This window comes from Pseudopodoces humilis, chromosome 4 (genome assembly GCF_049639895.1).
Source record: "Pseudopodoces humilis isolate 2021_Gansu_Grassland_sample_001 chromosome 4, ASM4963989v1, whole genome shotgun sequence".
NCBI classification, from domain to species: domain Eukaryota; kingdom Metazoa; phylum Chordata; class Aves; order Passeriformes; family Paridae; genus Pseudopodoces; species Pseudopodoces humilis.
Genome location: NC_142203.1, coordinates 61,197,384 through 61,222,111, shown reverse-complemented (window position 1 = coordinate 61,222,111; position 24,728 = coordinate 61,197,384). Strand labels below are relative to the sequence as shown.

At 40.8% G+C, this 24,728-nt stretch overlaps 3 protein-coding genes across 5 annotated transcripts in view; 1 reads left to right on the top strand and 2 right to left on the bottom strand.

Annotated features, from left to right (window-relative positions):
• Positions 1-8,678, top strand: part of ITGA2 (integrin subunit alpha 2) — a 49,359-nt gene extending 40,681 nt beyond the window's left edge. The window contains 3 exon segments of the mRNA XM_014259895.2: positions 1,503-1,592; positions 4,847-4,963; positions 5,703-8,678. Of these exon segments, the coding sequence (XP_014115370.2) occupies positions 1,503-1,592; positions 4,847-4,963; positions 5,703-5,792 (297 nt within the window). The 3' untranslated portion in view covers positions 5,793-8,678.
• A 5,981-nt stretch (positions 8,679-14,659) lies between these two features.
• LOC106627983 (molybdopterin synthase catalytic subunit) lies at positions 14,660-18,496 on the bottom strand. Its single transcript, XM_014259892.2, has 4 exons — positions 18,376-18,496; positions 17,376-17,529; positions 15,852-15,975; positions 14,660-14,769 (listed from the first exon to the last, which is right to left on the bottom strand). Exons 1-4 carry the CDS (start codon positions 18,494-18,496, stop codon positions 14,701-14,703), a joined length of 468 nt encoding a protein of 155 aa, XP_014115367.2. The 3' UTR covers positions 14,660-14,700.
• LOC102105151 (molybdopterin synthase sulfur carrier subunit) lies at positions 15,853-22,926 on the bottom strand. Of its 3 annotated transcripts, none has more exons than XM_014259894.2 (4): positions 22,834-22,926; positions 22,382-22,503; positions 19,602-19,748; positions 15,853-15,975 (listed from the first exon to the last, which is right to left on the bottom strand). In XM_014259894.2, exons 1-3 carry the CDS (start codon positions 22,843-22,845, stop codon positions 19,622-19,624), a joined length of 261 nt encoding a protein of 86 aa, XP_014115369.1. In that variant the 5' UTR covers positions 22,846-22,926; the 3' UTR covers positions 15,853-15,975; positions 19,602-19,621. The 3 variants fall into 3 exon arrangements, with proteins under 3 accessions (XP_014115369.1, XP_087910654.1, XP_014115368.1); XM_088054528.1 differs by lacking the exon at positions 15,853-15,975 and adding an exon at positions 18,376-18,502; XM_014259893.2 differs by lacking the exon at positions 15,853-15,975 and adding an exon at positions 19,374-19,502.
• Between the last annotated feature and the right edge of the window lie 1,802 nt (positions 22,927-24,728).

Genomic DNA, 24,728 nt, shown 5'->3' with positions numbered 1-24,728 from the left:
TTGGAGTCCTGGATTTGCCTAACATGTCAGGAACATGATGCAGTCTCCTTAGTGTGTCTGGTGATTCTTGTGGCAGGTATTGACATTTAACAGCCGGGCTGTTGTCAGCTCCAGCATTCAACTCTTAAAAGGAAAAGGTCAGGTTGATATTGTTAAATGTGTTGTGGAAGTGGGCGACAAAAAGCATCTGTCTGTCTTTGGAGTTCATATATTTCTAATCAGCTGGGTCAAGACCATTTGTTAGTGCTGTTAGAAGGTAGAGACCTGAACAAAAGGTTAATACCCTCACAAGAAAGTGAGTGGGAATGGTTTGTTTACCATCACTGGCCAATGGGAAGGAAAGTTCATATGTCACAGTTCTCCATTTTGTAATTTTCTATTTGATTGTCAAAATTCAGCACAAGTAATCTTGCAAGCACTTGCTCAGTCATGCACATAATCAGCCTTTTAATTTAGTAGCAATCAGCCACTGTCCAAGAAGGATATCAGGCTTGGCAGTACCTGATAAGCAAAGAAAAGATGTGTTTAGGAATTGAGGGGCTTTGAATAGTGCTCAGGTGTGTTTCTAAACTTTTAGGTGTGCAGGACACACCACTTGGGCAGATGGTCACAATGCAGGGATGCAATAACTCACACTGCCGAGACAGTCAGTTTGGTGTGTTGGCCACTGCAGACACAGAGCTGCCTGTGGTACCTGGCCCTGCCACAGAGAAATGCCTGAGGAGGCAAAATGACAGAGCAGGCATTGCCTTTGGCTCAGCTGGAGAGTGGTCCTGTGCTCCCATGAACCTGAGGCCATTCCTTGTGGTGCAAGGAACATAGAGGAGCAGCAGTCAATTGTCAGCGTCTACACAGCTTTCACCTCTCTTCCCAGTACATCCACAAAGGGAAGTGGGGTCTGGCACAAGGTCCCTTTTCAAATAGGAATTGGCTTAAGATTTTTGTCATCTTCTCTGTTTAAACTGAGAGAGCTATGTCAGAATTTGAGACGAGGAGAGGAACACATCATGAAAGGAAAAAATAAATGAGGAAAAACAGAAGAATTGGATAGAAGTGAGGGCGGGAGGAAGTAAAAGAACATCCAGTTTCCATTTCTCTCAAAGGCCAGAGATATATTCCCATCTGTCCTTTGTTGCTGTGTCTCCTTTTCTCACTGCTCTTTTCCCCATCTCTTCCCTGCTAGCAGTAGTGACAGCTTTGAAATAACTATAAAAAGGGTTACTTAAATAATTCCTTCTGTTTTGCTTGAACTGTACATTACAGAAAAAGAAAAACCAGTTCCTCAATGTCATTGCTAAGTGGATTACTAATATATTGTTACTTTGATTGACAAGTTGGCCAGGGAAAAATATAAAAATAATTTTAATTTTCTTAATACTGTAAATTTCTTTTCTGGCTGTGAAGTCTTCATTTCAAGGCAATAGAATCATTTTAGGATATCTGCATTTTAATCAAGTTGCCCTATAACAGAGCTTTACAGTTGTTTTAATTTTCTCTTTCAGTTAATTTTCCAGACATTACAACTCTCTGCAGAAGCAAAAATTGATACACATAACCCTGAGTTATTTATAATTGGAGAGAGTACCCTAACTGTAAGTGATAGTTAAGTATATTTTCTCAACTTCTCTATCTTTGACTGTATTAAAGTGATAGTACTTTATTTTCAGTGTCCTTTAGGAGTACATAGCAATTCGATTATGTTGAACTAATGTCTCCTTCTGACTTTATACAACTCCCTTAAGTTATTAAAATGTTTTCATTTCAGTCCTCTTCTATATAAACCAGACATAGTTAAAACCTGTCGGTCTCGAATAAATTGTAGAACTCTGAGAAAAAGTCAGCTAGAAATTTCTGAAATTCAGATAGCTTTCTGTTCATGAAAAGATCAAAATTTGGACTTCTTGCTGCAATGGGAGCTTCTTGAGCTCTGGGAAACATGTTCACAAATCTGATTTATAGTCTTACTTACTTCTATAAGTGTATGGTTTGATGTTTCTAAACAAATGTTTGGCAAAGGTCTCCAGAAAATAATCTCATTTGTAAAGGAATGTGGAATATTTTTAGCATTTGTAATAGCTGTCATATGGACAATGTGGACACAGCTAATCTCAAGAGAAGTCTCCACCACTGCTTTATTAGTACAGAATTCTTCTTCCAAGCTTTCTCTTTGCTGTATACAAACATAAAAGAACACCGGAAGAATACAGTAGTGCTGTGGTACTGTTGTAATAAAAGAGGACGCCTTTTTTTTTCTCTTAGTCTGTCTTGAGAGGAACACACTTCCATTTGCAGTACTAACTTCAGATCTATTTTTACAGGACATAATAGCCTATTTTATCCATAAAATAACCAATGCTATTAAAGAGCAAAATGCAAATTAATAAATGAGTCAAATATCTGTAAGAATGTGCAGCATAGCCCTTTCACAGGTAATAGAGAATTCAATGAAACATACAAAAGCAGTTGCAGATTGATCTCTCTCACTGAGTGATACAATCATCATCCAATGCCATTTTAAATCATTGGTTTCTCATTAATCACTCTATTTCTTGTGAAGAACCTCTAAATAAGCTGTTTTGTAATCAGGAAATCCTCCAGTGCTTGAAGAACAAAGGAAGTATGTTTTCACAGAAAAATTACTTGCCAGTAAGTGTTTTAAGTGCTTCAATTTGGCATGGTATTTCTATTAGGAGATGAAACTCATTACTATACAATGCAAATATTCCAGGTAATTGCACAAGCTTCTTAGGTAAGCTCATAAACCATATATTAATAAGTATTTTTCCACATTTGAAGCATGGTACTGCCAAATATACATTACCAGAAGTTCTGTTGGCAATTTCAGGAGAACTAGAATTTAATTATTCAAATGATAGTTGACAAGTAAAAGTTAATTCCTCCCCCAGCCACGTGCAGCTGGGACTTCTGAGGCACCTTTGAGGCAGGCTTTTGGTGACTTCCAGTCTGATCTTTACTCAGTGACCTATTGCTCTGTGAGAAGTCTTGGTAAATGTGCCAGGTTGTGGAGGTACTTTCTCCTTTCAGCAGACAGTTTGACAGTTGGAGTCAGTGCCCAGCAATGCACTTCTTGTCAGGCCAACAGGGATGGTTGTGAAGTGCCCTTCACACTTCCTTGAGGACAGGACAGTGCAGAAGCAAACAGAGCTTATTTCCCTACTTACTTCTCTGTTAATGTAGATGGATGTGGTAGGATTCATCCAATTTAATATCTGCATTAGTCATCCACGTTCTATAAACCCTAGACCCTGGAAAGAACAGGTATTTCTGAAATGCAGTTCATCTCATCCTAAAGAAGATCCTGAAAGTAACTAGGTTGAATTAGGCTCTTTAAAAAGCCTGTCCTCCTTTGGGAGTCAAGGAACTATGTTGCAGATGTAACACCAGATGAGTTGAATCCCAGTCTCATGGTGTGTTATTGACCACAGTTTAACTTCAGGAAAGATAATTTGTTCTTAGGCATCAGTTTTCCTTTCCAAGTGCCACTTCACTGTTAATCTAATGCAGAAAGCATTACTAGGCAAACTGCATATATTAAATTGGCTTTTTACACTGGATGAACTGGATTGCTGTTTAGCCAAATAAATGAATATTTCCATGTGATGCTATGTGGGGAAGCTGCTTAGGTATTTTTACGTAAAAGCTTTCACATTTTTTCCAAGTTGGAAAGGACTGCCAGCTGGAGGCCAGAATGTTAACCTGCTAGAATCATCATTATGGCCTTTCAGTTAGAAAATACACAAAGCCATCCTGCCTTGGTGAAATTAATACACATAACCACACCTAGCACAACATTGGAGCTTTCCAACAGAAATTACTTAAATCACTGAAATGTCAGTCCAGTGCAAGTTTCCCAGAAAGCTTAAGATTAAATTACTCCAGACAAATGCACTGAACAACCACCCTGAGAAAATAAACTGGTGTGATTTGTTTTATCATGTTTCAGGAAGGAAAAAAAAACTTTCAGCTAACTGCATGTCATTCCAAGATTAAATCCAAAAATTTTACAGTTCATAAATATTGCAGCAATGTCTCCCCAAGAAACTCTGTTATATGTAATTATATATTTGGTTATACCTAATCCAGCTAGATAGGGTATCACCCAAAAACTAACTTCCAGACACTGCTCTTCTGGGAGCTCTCTGGTACTGTTTGGTTCAGGAAATGTGGGTGTGCTAGAGGTGCTCCTGTTTGACCCACACATCTTGCAGCAAATTCATTCAGTTGACCCAGGAGAACACAGATCACCTTGAGATCTGTAAAGTCATTAGTGGTTTCATAGAAGGTAGGAACAGCAGGCAAAGGAGCCTGAGGTACTTGCCCAGCAGGAGGACTGGAATTTCAGCAGATGTGATGGTGTCTGGCTTCAGTGATTAGTACTGCCTCCTACAGCTGCCCAGCAGAGATAACAGGCTCTGACAATGCTTGGTGAAAAGTAGTGCTTCTCCAGCAGTCTGATTTTGGGGCTGTACACCAGGCTGCATTCATGTAAACATTCATGTAAATATGGCTGGTTTACACAGTAATGGTGTGTGGAGCCTCTGAAAGGCCTCCTGTTAATGGAGAGGCAGCTGGCAGGAGAGATTGGTTCTCTGCCTGTTGTGTATGGCCAAGAGTGGTGAGGGCCTCTAGTCCATAGCTGGCACTGCTGTATGCCACAGTGCAACCAGGCACCCATGGCACCAGTGAAAGGGCTGTAATTGCTTGGTGTGTTCCAGTCATTGATCCTGGAATATGTGTATTCCAGGCATTCTTGATCTTTGGTTTACAAATCCTATGTTATTTGCAGTTAACATTAACTCCTAAGACACAATCTCTCTGCTCTCAGATCCCAGTTACAATAATGAAGCCGGATGAGAAGGCTGAGGTGCCAGTAGGTGTTGTGATTGGCAGCATATTGGCTGGACTCCTCTTGCTGTTGGTACTGGTTGCTGTTTTGTGGAAAGTAAGTAGGTACTTATACTCTTAAAACAAAAAAGGGATAAATATATTTGGGTTATTTTCTCTGAAATATCTCTTCTCTAGTGTAAGATAAAACCACATCTGCAGTTCAGCGGTATGAATAATACTGCATTGGCATTATACCCTTGACATATTTTAAAAGGGTTTATGAAATGGGTCCTCACAGAAACTGGCAACATGAAGATGATAAATGAGCTGCCAATCATTCAAAACAGGAGCTGTGTCATTTACTTTTTCCTTTCAACACTGTCTGCCTCCTTCCATAATATCCCAGCTGCGCTCTGAAAACCCATGCTATTCCCAGTGGACAAGGGTGGGGATTACAAACAAGATGGGGGAGGATATATATTGACCAGATAAAAGAACAGATAAAAGAAAGGGCAAGGGCAAAAAGTAAATTACAAAGGTTACATGGAAAAAGGGGATGTTTTTCTGTGTGCCAGGGCATTGGTGTTTGAAGTGCTCCTAGGCATCATGGAAATGCCTGTATCTCTGCAGGGAGAAAAATGGCTAATCAGCACTGCTATTCTAGCATTTAGTTGCCTCAGGTGGGAGTTCAGGGCCCACCTCCTTTCATTTTAGAGGCAAGAATTGTCTATAAATCAATCTCTATAGTGTATGCATGCACACGTGCATTTCTACCATCAAAGTATTTAGTTTTGCTGAGAAATTAATTACCAATCACTGACTGCAACGTGGTGTTATTTTAATACTTCTCACAGCTTGGCTTCTTCAAGAGACAGTACGAGAAAATGACACAGGATATAGAAGATGTTGATGAAATTTCAGAACTCACAAAGGACAAAGACTGAAGATGAGTGACGTGGATAAAGGGGAGATCTGAGCCACCAATAGCAGTTGTGATCAGTCAGTTCTTCAGCTGGAGTGCCTTAAAGCTTAGTAACATTTAAACATTTTTAATGAAAGTGTCTTTATATGGATGAAAATATTTTACAGATTCTACTCTATTGCAAGAGTAACTGCAGGACAGTTTGGTTTTTTCAAAAATGATTTATAGTGCCTTTTCTTGTAAATTTTTGCCTTTCAAACAAACTTAACCCTTAGAACTGGCAGGTCCGGAGTATACAGTAACATACTGTTCCAGCAGTCCTTCTCTTGATCCACTGCAGAGTGAAACAGAAGAATTTATTTCAGATTATTGTGGAACAGCATCAGTTGGTAATTTAGTTGACAAGTACCACATGTGTTAAAGGACATTTTCTATTAAGTTGATGATGAATGCGTGGTGAATACTGCTTCCAGACTGGGAGAAGAAAAGTAATTTTTTCATTGACTAGCTCCATCCTTATTGTTTTAGGAAAATAATTTCCACCAGCAAACCTTTGCTTTAACTAATCTATAAACTGGGAACTGTGTATGAAGATGTCTGTCTGGGTGCTACAGGACAACTGGTTGGGCAAAGTCTTCCAAAAGTTCACCGTATTTCTTGCACTAAGGTCACAACTAAATTACAGAAGGATATTGTTTTGGGGAAATACTGCCAAATGGTATGTATAACTGTCTTCTGCATACTTTCTCCCTGAGAAGAAAATATGAATTTCATAATCACTTACAGCATGTTCTCTGCAATGTTATTACTCATTTTCATCTTGAGAAGCACTACCACTACTGTTACGCTGGCCTTTACACTCTCAGTCCCTCTGGTATCAGTTTGGCTTTTGACATAAATAGAAAAGACAGTTAAGATCTTGCCTTTAATTCTGTAATGAAAGATTTTGCAAGACTAAGAGCATAGAGTGAATTAAGGGGATAGCTGACTGAGGAACTATGCACGTTACAAAAGGGGATAGTGAAGATCTAAGCTCTGTAAAATGTTTACTGCACTTACTTCTTTAGCGTCTCAGAGCCCTCCAGGAGACCAAAGTTCAGTACAACCTCCTTACCTGTCACATATTTTTGGTCCCACCTGTTCATGTCTGGATGAAGTTAACTTATGTTTTTTACAGTGAAGTACTGTAGTGCTCTGGAATGAGCTCTAAGCACAACACTTGAGTGACTTTGTGTTGGTTACACACCTCAAGTTTATCACATGCTGTTAAGCTGCCTTTATGATTATAATGAAAGCTCAGACTTATAAAGGCTCATGCTGTAAGACTGGTAACAGGGGAATTGGCCTTTTGGCTGCCTTTCTCTCTCATGCCTGGCAGTTACAATTGATTGTGAGAGAAGATGTGTTCTTGTATGTACGCTTCCATGCAAGTGAGATTGTTTCCAACCTGAGGTGATTTACTTGAAGAGTAAAACATGCAAATGTGCCTGACTGGAGAACACGAGGTCATGGTTTCTTCCCCCCAAAGCTGGATTATAATTATGCTTAGGCACTTTTCCATTATTTTCTGAGGGACTAGGCTTAAGCACGTTTGAAAGTTTTACTCAGTCTTTTTTAATAGCTAATCAGTCAAAAGCCAACCATCTCTTTGGCAAATAACAGTTCATTTGCAGCAACAGCTGGATTATGATTACTGTAGTTTTATATGTGTTTTGAATTTATTTTGTATCTATAAAATGTTATGTTTCGTTGGGGTTTTTTTAACATTCTGAAAAACAATTCAGATTTTTATATCAATTATCAAACAAGATTCTTGCCATCAGCTGAGTCTGTGACCAAAACAAATATTTAAAAAGTGGGGAAAAAAATAGCAATTGCATAAATCTAAAGAATAAGCTCCTGACCTGTAATTACAAACTTTAAGGGCAAATGCTCTGAGAGTAAAAATAAAAATATTTTTCTGCCTCAATTCTTACATAAACTTGAGCAGAAAAAAATAACCCCTACAGCCATGTATGTGGGAAGCTCCTACATAATCAGGGTCATGCTCTCCAGAGCAGAGACAGAATTTCACAATACACCAGATGGTAGAATCTTCAATTTCTGGTGCTGCCTACAAGGGCAATTCAGGCATTGACCCAGATTTCCTTCTTCCACTTCAGTGGGAGGTACAGGTCAATAGCCAATATGAAAACTTCTTTGGGGATTTAACAGTTTATCAATCAGGTAGCAATGATTCAATTCACTAGTATTTACTGGGTTACATTTTGACATGGACAACATGATTCTCCTTCCCAGCCTGGACACAATAATGCTTTTCCAAAAAAAGGGAGAGACATAGCTATGGGTAAGGTTTTTGTATCCTAACCACTCCAAGTAACTAGTTCATTTTTCTTTTGCAATTAATACTTAAATAGATAATATTAAAATTCCATTTTTGTAATGAGTGAGTCTATTGCACTTTTAAGTTGGCACAGTCGCAAATAATACTGGAAATATTATGTATATTTTGTATTGTGTGCAGGGGTTTGGTTTGTTTGGGGTTTTTTTTAATTTACTTTTTTAAAGCAGCATGTTTTAAATACTCTGAAATGTTAAGCTTCAGCATGTACTTCTGTTTGTGCTTGCCGCAAGAAAAGTCAGCAATACCTTCAGCAAACTCAAGTTATATCTGATTCTGGTCTTGAAATCTAGCTGCTGATTTCCTGAAGTACTAGAATCAAGTTCAAAATCTGAGTTGGTTTTTTGGAGCCTATGTATAAACTTGGGAGGTACAAGAGAGTTTATAATAAAGTTGACTTCTAAAAGCTAGCATGTAAGCTCTATGGGAGCAGGGACTGTATCACTGTGGTGGCCTGTCTGAGGGCCTAACAGCATTACTGCAATAAAACACAAGACTACTGCTGAACTCATGCAGACTAAATGCAGACTCATTTACTTTTAAACAGCACTCTAAAGAGAAGCAATGCTACTGAAAAAGAATGGCATAAAATGGGGCCAAATATGGCTTTGTCCCAGTAGCACACAGTGAGAACCCTAAGGGAATGACTCTGCTAGGTAGACAGAGACACTGCATTTGAAGTCTTGAAGATCACAGTCAGGAACGTGACATTACCAGCAAGCTGTACTGTACTGTAACCCAGTTCACGTTAGTGCAAAGTATTTGGAAAGCTCTAGCTGAGTAGATAGTGTTAAAACCATGGCCAGGCCTTCCTATAAACATGGGCTTATCATTGGTATCTAAAATTACACCCATTCTGCCAGTCCCTGCACTTTATCTATTTACAGAACTGGTTAGCAGTAGCATGTCATGACTCTGGCTCTGGCTACACCCCACCATATGTTGGAAAAACTGAATTCAACTTTTCAGCAGGAACAGTGTGGCAAAATAAGAGAGGGAGGAACTTGGCTATGAATAGAAAGATCACAGGAAGACAGGATTGTTAGAAACTACCACCTGAAAACTACAAACTTTCACAGAGATTTTTATTAGTACTTTCAACTCGTCCATACTTTTTACAGAGTAAAAAATAAGCATGCAGGTAGGCTACCAGTTTTAACTCTTCCATCATACAATATCAGATGAAACTAATCTTAAGGCACAAAACTCTGCCTTTCACCAAGTCTCAGTGTTTTGCAGAATTACAAGCCAGATTCCTTATTTGCTGACTTACGTGTGTGCTGGTTTTGACTGGGGCAAACGTACATTTCTTGACAGTAGCCAGTATAGGGCTGTGTTTTGGATTTGTGCTGGAAACTGCTGACAACACAGGGATGTTTTATCTGTCGCTAAGCAATGCACACAGGTTCAAGCCCTTTTCTGCTGTTCACCCCACCTCACCAGCAAGGAGGCTGGGGGAGCATAGGAAGGTGGGAGGGGACAAAACTTCGACAACAGGCATTCAGAGTGTTTGGTTTTTGTCTTCCCAAGCCACTGTCACATGCAGTGGAGCTCTGCTTTCCTGGGGTTGACTCAACCTGCCTGCCAGTGGGAAGTGGTGAATGCATTCCTTATTTTGCTTTGCTTGAATGAGCAGTTTTTCACTTTCCCTATTAAACTGTCTTCCATCTCAACCCATGAGATTTCTCACTTCTCCTATTCTTTCCCCCATTCCATGAGTGGCAGAGTGAGTGAATGGCTGGGTTAAAGCACATCCAAAACTGAACTACAACAAAAGCTTGAAAATTAAAGACTAAAAAAAAATGAAGGTATGAAAATGCATCTCAAAATCTATAGCTAACTGTCTCAATTTTTTGTTGCCTGTAAAAATAAATTAAGTGTACATTTTCACAGCTTTAGAAAAGTTGAGTCCTATATTTCAAGCCTTTTTATTCTCAGTTAATTGGTCAATTATTTGTATGTCATCAAAGGCTTTAGTATGCTAGTTTTAAAAATGTATTTGCCTCTTAAAATAGTCAAAATGGAACTTTTATAAAAAGAACAGCTATAAAGTTACATCAGGATGCTTATTTTTGTAACACTTGATAAGATCAAATTTTATGGTATGTTTGTCAAAAAACATGCCTAAGGTATTCAAAGAAACTGTTCTTGAACCAGCCTATTCTGAGCTCTTTTCAATCACCTCCACAGGACACTTAATTGTACTTAATGGCACTTAATGCTCAAGACTATTTTTCACACAGCATTTTTAGAGGGAAAGAGCAGCGCTCTCTGCTTTAACATAAAATTTGTTAATAACTAGATTTAGCAGTTCTTTCTTTTTAATGCTTCTGAAGCAACAAACGAATGTGCTACTCTACAACTTACTTGGAACAGCTGTGCATAAAGTGAGTAGAGAGAAAGACCAAAAATCTAGTTCAAAGTTGAGCAATCTAAAGGCTTCATTCTTGAGTGCAGCAGTGGCTCTTTCACAAGCAAGAGCTGAAGTAAGGGCCTGTTATTTCCCAGCATGGCCAGCACCTGAGTGGGCCAGGAGCCGCTCCCCCTGCTCAGCCATCTCGGCTGCCATCTCCTGGGTAGGCACCTTATAAAACAACCCCCTTCCTCCCCTGCCCCATTAGTCCATGACAATCCATCACTTACTGTTTTCATTGTATGGATCAGGCTGAGCTTCTCTTGAGAACAGAGCACAATGCTCAAAATCAGGAAAGGAAACTCTTAAAATCTATCAGTGCTGGTATGTTCGGCCAGACAAAGGGGTGGATCAGTGTATTCAAATTTTGCCAGCCAAGACTAAGGGATCTTTTCAGAAGGACAAATTATCACTCTGAAGACATGCACTTCCCTTCCACAGACAGCCTTCATCTGCCAGATCTCTACAGGAATCACATGGTGACCCTCTGGGTTTGCAGCATTTGTTTCTGGGAACATCCGTACCAAAGCCACCAGCTCAACACAGCTAGTCTCATGGAGAGGTGGGATTACCCTTCCCTACGGACAAGGAAGAGAAACAGCTGGACTCATTCCAGAAAGCTGGGTCTTCCTTGTAGACAGACAGATCTGCAATTATCTATCATCCCACTCAACGGATCTCACCATAACACAGAATAGCCCTCATCCAGCACTAGTTCTGCATGTGTGGACAGCAGGACATGTGCAGCCACATCTTTTCCTAACACACAGTGAGACACAGCTGGGATTCATTCCCTGGCCTGGCAATTTGGAAAAACTTCTGGGTCACTTCAGACACAGCTTAAGCACTTATCTTAGAACACAGTAATCTGCCCTTTTATGATAATACTGCCCTAGCAGAGAGGGTAGCCCTACAAAGGGAGACAGAACACTGAGTTCAGAGCATGGAGTTAAATTTCAGTGAGATACATTTTACCTCTAATTAGCACACCATCCCTCCCAGAGACATTTCCATTTCGCTTTTACATGCCAGCTAAAGAACCCAAAGTTACACAAGACTGATACATCATTGTTCCAGAACAAAGCAGTACTTGCCTCATACACAGCTAGGGACAAAAAATGACATTTCATTGTCTTTACCATGGCAGCATACACACATTGTAACACTCAGCTGTGACTCAGTACAACATCTCTTCCATTCATTGTTCCTGGTCACTGTGGGGAAGTACACAATTATTCTCTCTTCTTTTCTGCACCATCCTTCCCAGCTGCATTGCTGATGGGGAAGGTGCACTTAAGGTCACCCTGGAGAAATCTTTCAGGAGTCTGCAGCACTAGAAAGGCAATAAAGGGACACTTCTGCAACTCAGGAATTACCCCTGATCATGGGCACCTAAGTAGAATTTAACAGATTTAAGTACCACTGTTTTTCTGTATGAAAGCACAGCATTAGTATGGAAGTACTGTATAAGTTTTACTTCATTCACAAACTATCCACTGAAAAACAAGCTAAACATTTATTTTTTTTTAATTAATACACTTATTTAGTTGCATGGTGTCAGCAAACATGAACATAGAAAAATTAACACCAAATATGAAAAAATTAATGTATTTATCTTCTAAAGTGAAAAATAATTTTCACAGAGTGATTGTGCTCAGTATTCTGTACAAATCCCAGTAAAAATGACATTCAAACAGCAGAGGGCTTCTCTCCAGCCTCCAAAACAAAGGAAAACTCAATCTTGTACTTGATTAGCTCTGCTTAGATAATAGGGCCCACATGGTTTCTACAGTGTGTATCTGTAAGCACGCAAGGAGCAGCTGCTGTCCTGCAGAGGAAGAAATGACTTCCACTGAGGAAAAGTGCATCAATATGTTAATAAGCACAGTTTAACTATGTTTCTGCCTGATGCTGTATGTTTCCTTACAATTTACTTAATTCAGATACAGTAACTAAGTATTAAAAGTGATTAAAACACCCGTAGGAAAAAAAGATCATCACCTACTGTCCTCATTTTACTTTGTGCAGCTAGAAGTTGTTAGTAGATTTTTTCTGCACACAATAAAATGGAATATACAGCTGAGGCTTCACTGTTGTGTGATATAATGATTACAGAATCAACAACTGGGTTGGGTTGGAAGGGCCGTTTACAGACCATCCAGTTGTAACCATCCTGCTATAGGCTGGGACACTTTCCACTAGACCAGGTTTCTGAGAGCGCCATCCAGCCTGGCCTTGAACATTTCCAGGGATGGGATATCCACAGCTTCTCTGGGCAATATGTGCCAGTGCCTCACTACCCCCACAGTAAAGAATTTCTTCCTAATAGCTGATCTAAGCTACCCTCACTTCAGCTTAAAGCCATTCCCCCTTGTCCTATCAGTACATGTTGTGAAAATTTCCCCCCCAAACTTCTTGTAAGCCCTCTTTAAGTACTGAAATTTGATGTAAGATTTCCCTGGAGCCTTCTACAAGCTGAACAACCCCAGCCGTCAGCCTTCACAGGAGAGGTGTTCTAGTCCTCTGATGAACTTAATGGCCCTCCTCTGGACTCATTCCAACTACATTCATATTGCATAGAGGACCCCAGAATGGGATGCAGGGTTCCCTAGGAGTCTCCTGAGGGACTCAGCAGAGGAGCAGAATCAAATCCTTTGACCTGCCAGCCCTGCTGCTTTTGATGCAGCCCAGGACAGAGCCAGCTTTCTGGGCTGCAAGTGCACATTGCCAGCTCATACTGAGATTTTTTGTTCACAAACACCCTCAAGGGTTTCTCTCCAGGGTGTGTCTTGATCCATTCTCCCTCCAGCTTGTACTTGTGCTTGGGATTGTCCTGACTCAGGAGTATGACTTTGCACCTGGATTATAAATAACTATATTTGATATAGGAACATATATATGAGCAACTGAGCAAATAATTTAGCATTACCTTATTTCCCTTTGCTTGTATCTACCTTGTCTACACAGATAATGACGACTAGATAAAACTGCCTCTCAGCATTAACAGAAATGCCATACACAATGGGACCTCAAATTCTTAGCATCTAAATACTACCATAGCACAGTAGAATAACAAATAAAATGACCTTGCTCAGACAGGTAACGTTATTTCCAGGCATATTATGTCAGTTCATTTAACTGGTTTTCAAAACAGTAACAAGAGAAAAACAGTAGTAAGATTAAATCTTGAATGTGAATATAAATGCATATATGAATTTCAGTAAGTTCAATAAACTCCCTTTTCTTTGAAAAACTATTCCATTTGATGTTTTTTAATCCCTACACATATGAAGTCAAATTACTGCAACTAATTACACTATAGTTGTGTATTTGTAATAATAACTGGTTTGGAGTTTTTTTCCTCCAGTACCACATAACTACACAACCAAAAAGTCACCTTCAAAATTTTGTCTAGACATTATTAAGTAGTTACAGGTTGGTGTGTTATTGCTATGGCAATTTTTTTGCTGGTAGAGTAATATCTTTAACTTTAAATCAATCTCTATCCATATTTCTTAATGCAATGGCCTGGTAATATCAGCTGCATAGTAAAAACCTTTCTGTGAGACAAAGCTACTGGAATATAAGCACTACTAAAAAGTTAATAACTCTGGGGTATAGTTTGTATTTTCTTCTCTGTCTGTACTAAAACAGTTCATCTACTTCAAATAGCTTTCATGTTACAAGAATGTCAGAATAGCGTAAAGCTTGCAAACTTAAGTCTTCAGTCATAGAAAATTAAATCTCTCTGAACTTTAAGATTAAAAAAATGCAATCATCCTGTGATGACCTCCCATGCAGTCAGAGAACACAGACTACCAAGGTAAAAGCATTAAAGTAGTATTCATCACAGAGTAGTCTAAACACCTTGCAACAAAGAATTTTAGGGAGGATTTTTTTTAAAAACTGACTCCACGTTAAAATGCACAAAAAGGCAATTCCAAAGGAGACTCAGGAATACCTAAAACCCCTCATTAATCCTCCATAATCTCACTCAGTCCAAACTAAATTATTGAGATTGAAACATCTATTAGAACTGTTTAGAAACATAGAGATTCTCTGTAAAAACTCAAACTTCATTAGGAAGAGTAACACTTTATTTTCAAAAGAGTACAATTATTTTTCTGAGTTTGCCCAAAAGCATTCCTTGTTTTCTTTCCAAGAATATTCATCCTCATAAATCTCCTGTAATACAAACAAAGAATGGGAAATGTTGTGAGTCTGCTACATACAACTACAAACCAGGCCAAATAAGTCAACAGCCATCCCACTATTATTTACTGATCACAACAGGACTGCACAGCCCTTGGCTGGTAAGCAGAAGAGGGCAGCACCCTTAGAACATAGGGACTTAGCTGAATCCCAGGCTAATCCCCAATGAATTTAAAAGGGCCCACCTATGCTGAAATTAATTCAACAAAGAGATCTAGAAGAAATTATCTAATTGCCGTAATGTAAACAGCATAAATGCTACTACATAAACTTACTGTCCCATCATTTTGTTATGAGAATTTAGATGTAACAAAATGCCAATATTAAAATAAAAATTTCATTAATACACTAAATACAGTAATAGATCTTAAGGACAGACTGGATTACCCAGCTGCAGTACAGTCCTAAGCATCAAATTCTGAGTCCCTGATTATTCATTCTGAGAGAACTTCCATCTCCTCAAGAAGGTATCAGAAAAGTGGAGTAATCTGGGGAATATCACTGTTAACCACATGCCAAGTTCTGCCAGGGAGAGAAGGCAGAGATAATGCTCGTTACTTGCATGCAACACTGTTACACAACAGGGCTCTTTCTAGACTTGGGCTGGTTTCTCCACTTTGGAAGTTCTGCTCATGACTTCATTGTGTGCTGTTGCTTAGTGCTTTCTCATGGCCACAGCAATGAGGAGAAAAGAGAAAGGTAAGAAATGCTCCTTTTACTTGCAAACTGCAATGCTGTCCAAAGCAAAATTGACTCAAATTCTTCCACAAGCCTATGCAGAACTGAGTTTTACTACTCAAAAGAGGAGAGCTCAGGCCTCCTTTGCTTTTACCCTATGATGCCTTCAAAATAAAGAAGAGCTGGATGGTACAGGTACAGGAGAACCTTCCAGATGCTCTAACTACCATATATGGGCTTGACTGTGATAGAGGAAACTCACTGGTGCTGGACACTGACAACCCATCAGGAGTAGCTGCTGCCTGTAATGCTGCTAAGGCAGCCCAGACATCTAAGACAAGCATAGGCCTAAATTTTATTTTGTCCCCAAAACATACCTTTTTCCATATTGGGACAGATGCTTTTAAGGTATTGATGCAGTACATTACAGCTTCAAGGGATTCTGCTCTGTGTGGAGAGGAGGCTGCAATAATTACACTTGCTTCAGTTATTGGAACCACACTAGGGAGAGAAGAGGAACAACAGCAGCTTTAGCTAACACTTAACATCAAGAGCACCCAAAAGTTGTTGCCATGTCACGTCAGTGTTCTGGCCACGTGCTCTCCTGACTCATTCATACTGAGCAAGTGTCAAACCACATCCAAAAGATTATACACTTTTAAAAAGAAAGAAAACCATAATCAAAATCACTACCAGATGTTAGAATTCCACACTTCAGAATAAATAAACCCACCAGACATGGGCTTTTTTTTTCCATTCTTTCTTTTTTTACAATTAAGCCTATGGAATCAAGAGGGGGAAATTGTTAACTTGTAACAATGCATAGGAAACTCACTGGAAGCTGGCTTAATAATGCTTAATAATGGCTTAATAACAAGTTAGAACAGCCAGTTCTTATCTAATAACCTAACAAATCATCTCAGTTTGCACAAGAATTTGCAAAAGAAAAAAATTAAGTGGCTGACACTGTGCAGATTTTGCAAAGAAAGCAATTTTTTGATGAATTCTGATTTTAGATTCTGAAGTTTCCTACTTGGTTAAACTTAATAGAAACACAAGGTTCTGTGTTTCTCCTTGCAACTGTAGCATTCCCAAAACCTACCTCCCAATTCTCCCTCTATAGTAAGACTCCTTCAGCACAGTCCACAGGAAGAAATCTCAGCCTAAATACTTTTGAGTTGCTCTCATGACAGCCACCCTCTCTGTTGACTGTAGAAGGAAATCTAAGGAAACTATCCCTCAGGCCTTGTATCTTACTTACCCTTTGCAATCACATCCCAAGTTCCTTTAGGATTTCAGCAGATCCTGCTAGTTTCAGCAAGAAATCTTCCCTGAACTGGGAAGGCCCAAGAGTATGTCAGACACTAGTATTCTATGTTTTGAATCAAAAGGAAAATGCTTATCCAAGACTCAAGGAACAACAGGAGGTTCTCCCACAAGCATGGCTGACAATTACTATGCCCCACAGCCTAAGCTTTCAGACTTTTTGTAGCATAAATAGACTTAAATCTCACATTAAGAATATTCTGTAGCCCGTCAACAGGAGAGAGAAGAAAAAAAATGAAGTGCTGCCAACTTCACACCTTTTAAAAATAACGAACAAAATAAATCAAGAACCTCCCCTTCCCTGGAATGAAGTATCTCCCCACTCTCAAAACATCACATCAGCATCAAAGATCCTGCCTGGCTGTGTGGACTCCAGCAAACCCTACCAATAAACACATTTTTGAAAACAAATTTTTGAAACTTAGCTCCAGAGCAAGAGCTTGATCCTGCAGCCAGCTTTGCTGTACTATGGTTTCTAAACACTCCTGCAGGTTCTGCAACTATGTAAGCACAGCCATGCACCTGACAAGTATTGATGCTCCAGTTGCAGAAGAATGGGATTTCGACATACATACCCAAGTCTATGGTGCACTGCAATATGTTTGACTGAAGGCCATTTCTGTCTAACATCTCTGCAGATTTTCTTTATTTCAGTCTCTGCCATTGAAGTATATGCTTCATATTCTAAGTGAATCACTTTTTTTCCTTCAAAATTATTTCTTGTAGTACCTAAACAAAAATTATCAACTAAAAGCACTGAGTAAATGAGCACTTTTTTATATTGTATCTTTATAATACACATTGTATATTATATTAATATAGAGTAAAAACCCAGGATCTCTTGCTATGGTCAAAGTCAGCACTGCACAAATATAAACAACCTCGTCTAATCATGGCTGCATAATGAGAGCATTTGAACAAGATAAATCTTTACTATAAAAGGAAGAATTTAGTTTACACATTAGAGGTCCATAATGCCCAAGGCTGGGACATCTTCTGTGGTAACTGCTAAGGTTCTAAAATGGCACTGGCCCAAGTAATTTTTAAATTCCCAGTATTTAGGAGCCTAGTAGCATTAGGGTTTAAGCACAAGGAAGTTTCATATGTGTGCCATGTACATTAACCACTGGACACAACTATCAGCCTGACTTTCACCAGTCCACTGGTAGAATAGTATTTCATTTTCAACTAAGACCTGAGTAACAGGACCTTGCATATTGGTGTGGATATGTGGCTGGCATAGCCACAATATCCCATTTCCCACCCTGAACAAGTTGTATCCCAGGGGACAGGAGAACAACTCCCAGGCAGTTCTGTACTCCAGAGCTGCTGTTCTGTTCAGTCCTACAATAGCCATACCAGCCAGAAAGCTTCACACCACTTTAGCCCTCTGCAGGTATTTAAGAGCTGCCATGGTCTTGCTCTAATAATTCAGAATCTGTTTTCTAAACATCCTGGGCTCAGCCCAGGAACTGATTTATTTGAGAACTACAAGTTTGGGATGTGGACAACATAGGTTCCATTTATTAGACCATTAACATATACAGAGACTTAGTTCACAAATATTAAACTCACCAATGAACAGAGACACTGCCCCACAGTATGGTGAAACAACCAGCTCTGACACTTCATCTACAGACAGCTTTTCAAACTTGAGCTTGATAAAATCTTTTGGCACATCTTCGCTTTCTTCCATATCGCACTAGGAAAGTTGAAACCAAACAGACTCTGTTGTTGCTCCTGGAGATACTAGCATCAGCCAACTGCTTTTTATCCAGTGCCGATGCCACAATTTATGCACAACACAGGCGCTATCTATTTGCCCAAGAGACCAGTCTACATATGAACTTCACTTCTCTGCAGCCTGGCTGAGAGAATATTAACTGCAAATTACAAGGAATGACTTGGTTTTATTGCATATATATTTCTTTCTGGTTAGAAAGTCTGGTACAGTGGGATGAAACTAATTAGCCTGAGGCCCTGGTTTAACAGTACATTCAACCAGCACAGACCACTGGTAAATCTGTGCTGATATTGTCAGTCCCTCCTACTCATCTTATCAAAACCAACAGTTTAAAACAGGGATTTCTGATAAACATGGTTTAGAGTTCTAATCCTAAAATTGAGTATGCTCTCCAGGACATTCAGGACTTCATACTACCAGTCTGTTACAGACACACAAGGGACACTTTTAACTTTTCTGAGTAGAAACCAGTCATCACCAGTCATCAGATCACCTAAGAATGAGAAATATTTTGATCAGCAGCAATGGAACAAACTGCAGTGAATAGACGGACAGGCACTTGAAAGCAGGCAAAGAAATTAAGCTATTCTAAGGACACCTTTTTAACAGCAACAAACAAACAAAATTTCTAAGCAGCAGTCAATTATTTTTATTATATTATCTTTTTTGTTAAAAAGTGGCAGGATGTTTTTCATTATTGTATTTAGGCAAGCCAAGTTTCCACTGGTAGGAAGAAATAACCAGGAAAGAGTAACAAGACCTAAAACCCAGATTCAAAGCAATGCCTGACCTCTCTGGCAAGTGTCTTCCATTTACTGCATACATGTTAATCATTTACTGGTGCACTGGCATATAGTTTCTGCTCAGCACAACTGCATTCTCCAGACAGAAACACAAGTTGGGCTCTCTCAAATGAGTACTGGGGTGGCAGGAGAGAATTGCAATCACATCTTCGGACCTAAACAAGAAAAGGTTCTTGTAACATCACACGGAGTTCATGAGCTATTTTAGCACAGGGTTATACTCCACAGGAAACCAGGCAGTAAGTGATACCTACCTAATAGAACCAGGGCAGGTTCAGCCTCCACTAATTGGTGGGATGATGGCAACCTCGTCTCCAGGCTGCAGGACCAGCAGCTGATCTCCAAGAAGCACGTACTCCTGCCGAACGGCAAATACTACTTGATCCCGGATGACAGCAAGCCTGAGGGGGATTGGCAAAAGCACAAACAGGTTTCCAAACAATGTTTGCATTTAACCATGAGATTTCACTGAACAGCAAACTGGTCCACAGTCTAGGGCAGCTGAGGTAAAAACCACTGAGACTTACACAACTTTGCTTCCAAGACACTGTCAAAAATACAACCAACACGAACCTCCTAATCTTGGATTTTCTTGTAGTGGCCAAGAAGAAACAAGATCAGTATAATTTTCAGAAATCAAGATTTAGATTTTTCATAGGCCTATGTCAGAACAAACCAATGCATACCAGACCCAACTCAGAAGCTTACAATGAAAAAGTTGGTAACTCAAGAGATAGCAATCATCTAATTTGGGATTAGAAGGAAATACTGTCTTGATGCAGTATGATTTGACTAGACCAATTTTCTTACACAACAAGAAGTATTGTGGCATGCTGTTCATGAGATCTCATGAAAATTCAGAGCCTCAGAGTTGCTCTTGTTGTGCGCGCTCATACTTTAGTAGGCTTTAGGTCTTTTGTACTAACAGGTCTGAAATCTACCATTGATAAGGAGTGGCCACAGAACTAAGACAGCAAATGTGATTTGTCTTCTGGTGGATCTTCTACATAATTTTTTTATGTGAGATATTGCCATGAAAGTTCATAGCTCTGGATATCATGAGGCAGGAAATCATCTCCATGACTAAGTGCAATTACATAGCAAGCATGAGGGCTATAGCAGTAAGACTGCAGAAAAAAAGAATTGCATTTTTCTTCAGATAGTGAAGGCATGATAACAGTTCTTGTTTGACACTACAAAATCTGGCACAGCCAGCTCAGCTGTATTGCCTAGAAACAAGTAAGCAGACCAAAAGAGTACAAGTAAAAATCATCTTGTTTCCTACCAGCCAGATAGATAGATGAAAGTAGTCAAGGCACAGGCTAAGCAAAACAGTAGCACTGATTCAGAGAACAGACTGAAGGGAAGGACTGTATGAAAGCAAAGAAAGCCACTAAAGAACTGTGCACAACCATGGAACTGAAGTGCCCATTAGAAGGATGGGCTCTAATTAAAGTCTCTTGCAAGCTAATTAGTTGGGGAAAATGCATGGAACAGAAAAGCACTGTCAAGTACGCTCAAGCTGCAATTTGAATATCCGTTAGCAATGTGAATAGAAATCTGTGGTCAATGCCCTACAATTATATTGAGTTTTTCCAGAAAAGCTAGGAACAGAAGCATTTTTCAAGAAGGCCACTGTGAAGTAACTGCAAATGCAAACTGTACTGCCCCAAGTCATCATTCATAAAAGGACAAAGTTGACAAATTATGGCAAAATGACCAACAGTGCTGCTGCTGCTTCTGACATAGACAAAAAGGCTGCAAAGTAAAATTTACACAATTCCCTACTGCCTCTCACACCCAAACACACTTTATTTAAATTCTCTGTGAGCAAAAGGTGCCTAGTACAGCATTTTGTGAATAGTTTCTCACTTGAAAACAGATACTAGTGTTAAATAGTTTATTTTTTTCATAGTGTTTGGGAGTATTTTACTGAAGAAAGGTAGCACCTAAAGGAAGACTTGGACCCCTGAATCCAAAGTTACAGAAATTCCAGAGTACTGAGCACTAATGCTGAAGACTACAACCTCTCTTACAACCTTATTCTTTTTTTACCCCCTTCTATCCCTCCAAAATGTTGCATCTTTGTCCATCAGATCTGTTCTTGACAGGACTGAGCACCTTCTCTCAGCTTTAAACAGAGGGGACATTTCTGTCAGCACCCCCAGGAGCACCAATGCTGCAGAGGCCCTTACAGCACACACAGTGCTTTCTCAGGACCAGAATCCTTACAAAATGCAACCAGCAGCAGTGTGCATCTTTTTCAGAGCATTAAAGTGACTGAACACATTTGGTGTGTGAGGGCTGAGTGGCTGGAAGCCTATGGGGAGCTTCAGTTTCCTTCCTGACCTGCCTTGTATAGAGTTTCATAGGTTCAGACCAATGGCTCACAGTACAGTTAATCACAGAATCAATTAAGTTTGAAAAGCACTCTAAGATCATCAAGTTCAACCTATGACTGAACACCACCATGCCAACGAGACCACGGCACAAAGTCCAATCTTTCTTTAAAAACCTTCAAGGACAGTGACTTCACCACCTCCCTGGGCAGCCCATTCTAATGTCGAAGCATCCTTTCAATGAAGAACTTCGTCCTAATATCTAACCTAAGCAATTGGAAACACCTGCATATTATAATTTATTTCTTATTTATTGTCCTGGCTGTGCTTGATCCCTCCTTGCAGCATCTCACCTTCTCCACAGACCATTAATGTGGTAGTTTTCAAGCTACCACATCACAGGCCTCCTGGACAATGGGCCACGTGTACCTCTCATGTCCAGTTTTGGATACATCTCCTGCACCCTGGTCTTTCCGTAGTATACATGAATCTACAACACTTCCAGCTGCACAAAACACAGAACACTTGGTGCAGGTTACCAAAAGAATGCAACACCACTGTTTTTGTGATGTCGAAGTACTGCTGTGCGCTCCAGAGCAATGCTGAAGACCAAATTTGTATTAAAAAAAAATAAAAAATAAAAAAAAAATCCAACCACGTTTCTTTGTGCACCTCAAGGGTAACTTGCTGCATACCTGGGGTGGACCTTGACGATCTCCTCCCAGAGCTGCAGAGAGGTGATCTCCCGTGGCACCGAGAGGGTCTCAGAGCGCAGCCCCGCCAGCTCCGCGCTCCTGGCGAAATACAGCACCGAGACCTGCCCAGGGAACAAACAGCGCTCAGGGGCGCGGGGCCTGCCCAGAAAACCGCTCCCAAAATACCAGCACATAGCCGGAACCAGAGCGCCAAGCTTTCCCAGGCATTTCTCGATGCCGATCGGCTCTGCCGCGCCTCTCCTGCCCCGGCTGTCAGGACAGCGGGGGAAAGGCGGAGAAGGCGGGGGTCGGTGAGGGACCGCGGATCCGCGCAACGCGCCCGCCGCCCAGGCCGCTCCCGCTGCCCGCCGAGGCCAGGGGCAGTTGGAGCCCCGCTGTCCTGCCCAGCACCGGCCGAACGGCCCCCGGGGTCGCCGGCAGGTCGCACCTACCTGGCAGCGCATGGAGCCGCCGTCCCGGAGCGAGCTACCCTCCGCCGCGGGCCCACGGCGGCGCCTGCGCCCGGGCTAGCGGCGCCGGGCCCGGACCGCCCCCTGCGCCTGCCCGGGCCGCGGGCCCGCTCCGGCTGCCGGCCCGGCTGCGTGGATTCCTCCCCTGTACGGGTGGTGGTGAAGGTGGGAGAGGCCTCGGCTTCGCCCCAACTTCAGGGTGCAGTGTTGGGAACGGCACTTTACAAGCCGGATTTTCAGGGGGACTCAACAGCCCCGCTGCCATCGGGATTGCAGATGTTCGCAAACATAACGCGTCCACAGCCTTGCACCTGTTGAACATCTGCTAAGTGCGTAGGACAGGTATAGTTGGCGTGTGAAAGCCACGGATCCGTTTCAGTGCTGACACAGGATATCAGGGTTAGGGCCTGTTTCACCTCTGTCTGCAGTAACTGAGCGTGGAAGGACAGCAGGGTGGAAGAGCGCTGGCTCTCCCCGGGGAGTGAACAGTGACACAGCGTGTGTGGATGAAGTGCTGCCGAGACACCCACAGCAATTGTTCCACACGGCATAACTGTGTGCCAAAACTATTCCTTGTGAGTGGCTAGGGTTATTTATATACTGTATGCCTGGTGACACTCATAACCTCACTACAATAATGGAGGAGCTCCTCTAGGCAGACAAACCAGGGACAAGGCCACAGTCATTACCAGTGTGCAGAAAATCATGCTGCTAAAGGCTAGTGTTGACAAACAAGGCAGAGGAGTCCTGCAAAAATCAACTTTACCCAAAACTAGAGAGATCCCAGTGGATCATACCCATCTAGGGTCTTTCCAGTTTTTAGCAGACACAGCCTCCCTTTATTCTAAACACCCTCCTAATTTTCCCATTGGGTGAGGTAGTAGGAGGATACAACCTTTCAGATCCGCATACTACATATCTACGCTCCAACATGTACCCCCACACCCGATCTTCCAGAACATGATTGGTTCTTTCAGGTTATCCAGTAGTTTGTAAAGATGTGCACACCCATTTATCCTGTCACCATTGTCGTAGAGTTTATGGTCAGTAATTGTGATTTGGGCTGGCAGTCATTGAATTGTTAAAGTTAAAAAAGACTTCTGAAATCATTAAGTCCAATTGTTATCCCAACACCACTGTGTTTGCCACTAGACCATGTCCCTAGGTGCCACATTCATAGGTTTTCTTAACCCTTCCAGGGCCAGTGATTCCACCCTTTCCTAAGCAGGCTGTTTCAATGCCTGATCACCCTTTCAGTGAAGTAATTGTTCCTCATATACAAACTAAACCTCCTCTGATGCAACTTGAGGCCATTTGCTCTTGTCCTGTTGTTTGTTACTTTGGAGAAAAGATGGACCCTCATCTGGCTACAGTCTTCTTTCAGGCAGTTGTAGAGGGTAGTAAGATCACACCTGAGCCTCCTTTTCTCCAAGCTAAACAATTCCAGCTTCCTCAACTGTTCCTCCCAGGACCTGGGCTCTCCACACCCATCGCCAGCTCTGTTGCCCTTCTCTGGGCAAGAACATTAATCCTTGCTGGATGCAACACTATCAGGATAAATCAATCAATCAACCCCTCAAATAAAGAACTAAAAAGATGGCTGAGAAAGGAAGCAGAGTTACAAATACAATGAAAGTTAAAGTGATTACATTTTCCAAAAAGTGTGTGATAGAAATACAATCATTTCTGCAGAGCAATTGTATTGCACCAGTTACTCAGTACATTGTGTCTTAATCCTCTGCTGTGAGGAACAAATAAGTTACTTTTTAAAACTGTTCTTTTGTTAATGATTAACTAGTGCTACAAATTGAACTCTCCTAAACACAGCATGTGTCAAGTGAATAAAATAATTGCTTTCTTTTTATCCTGGGCTGAGT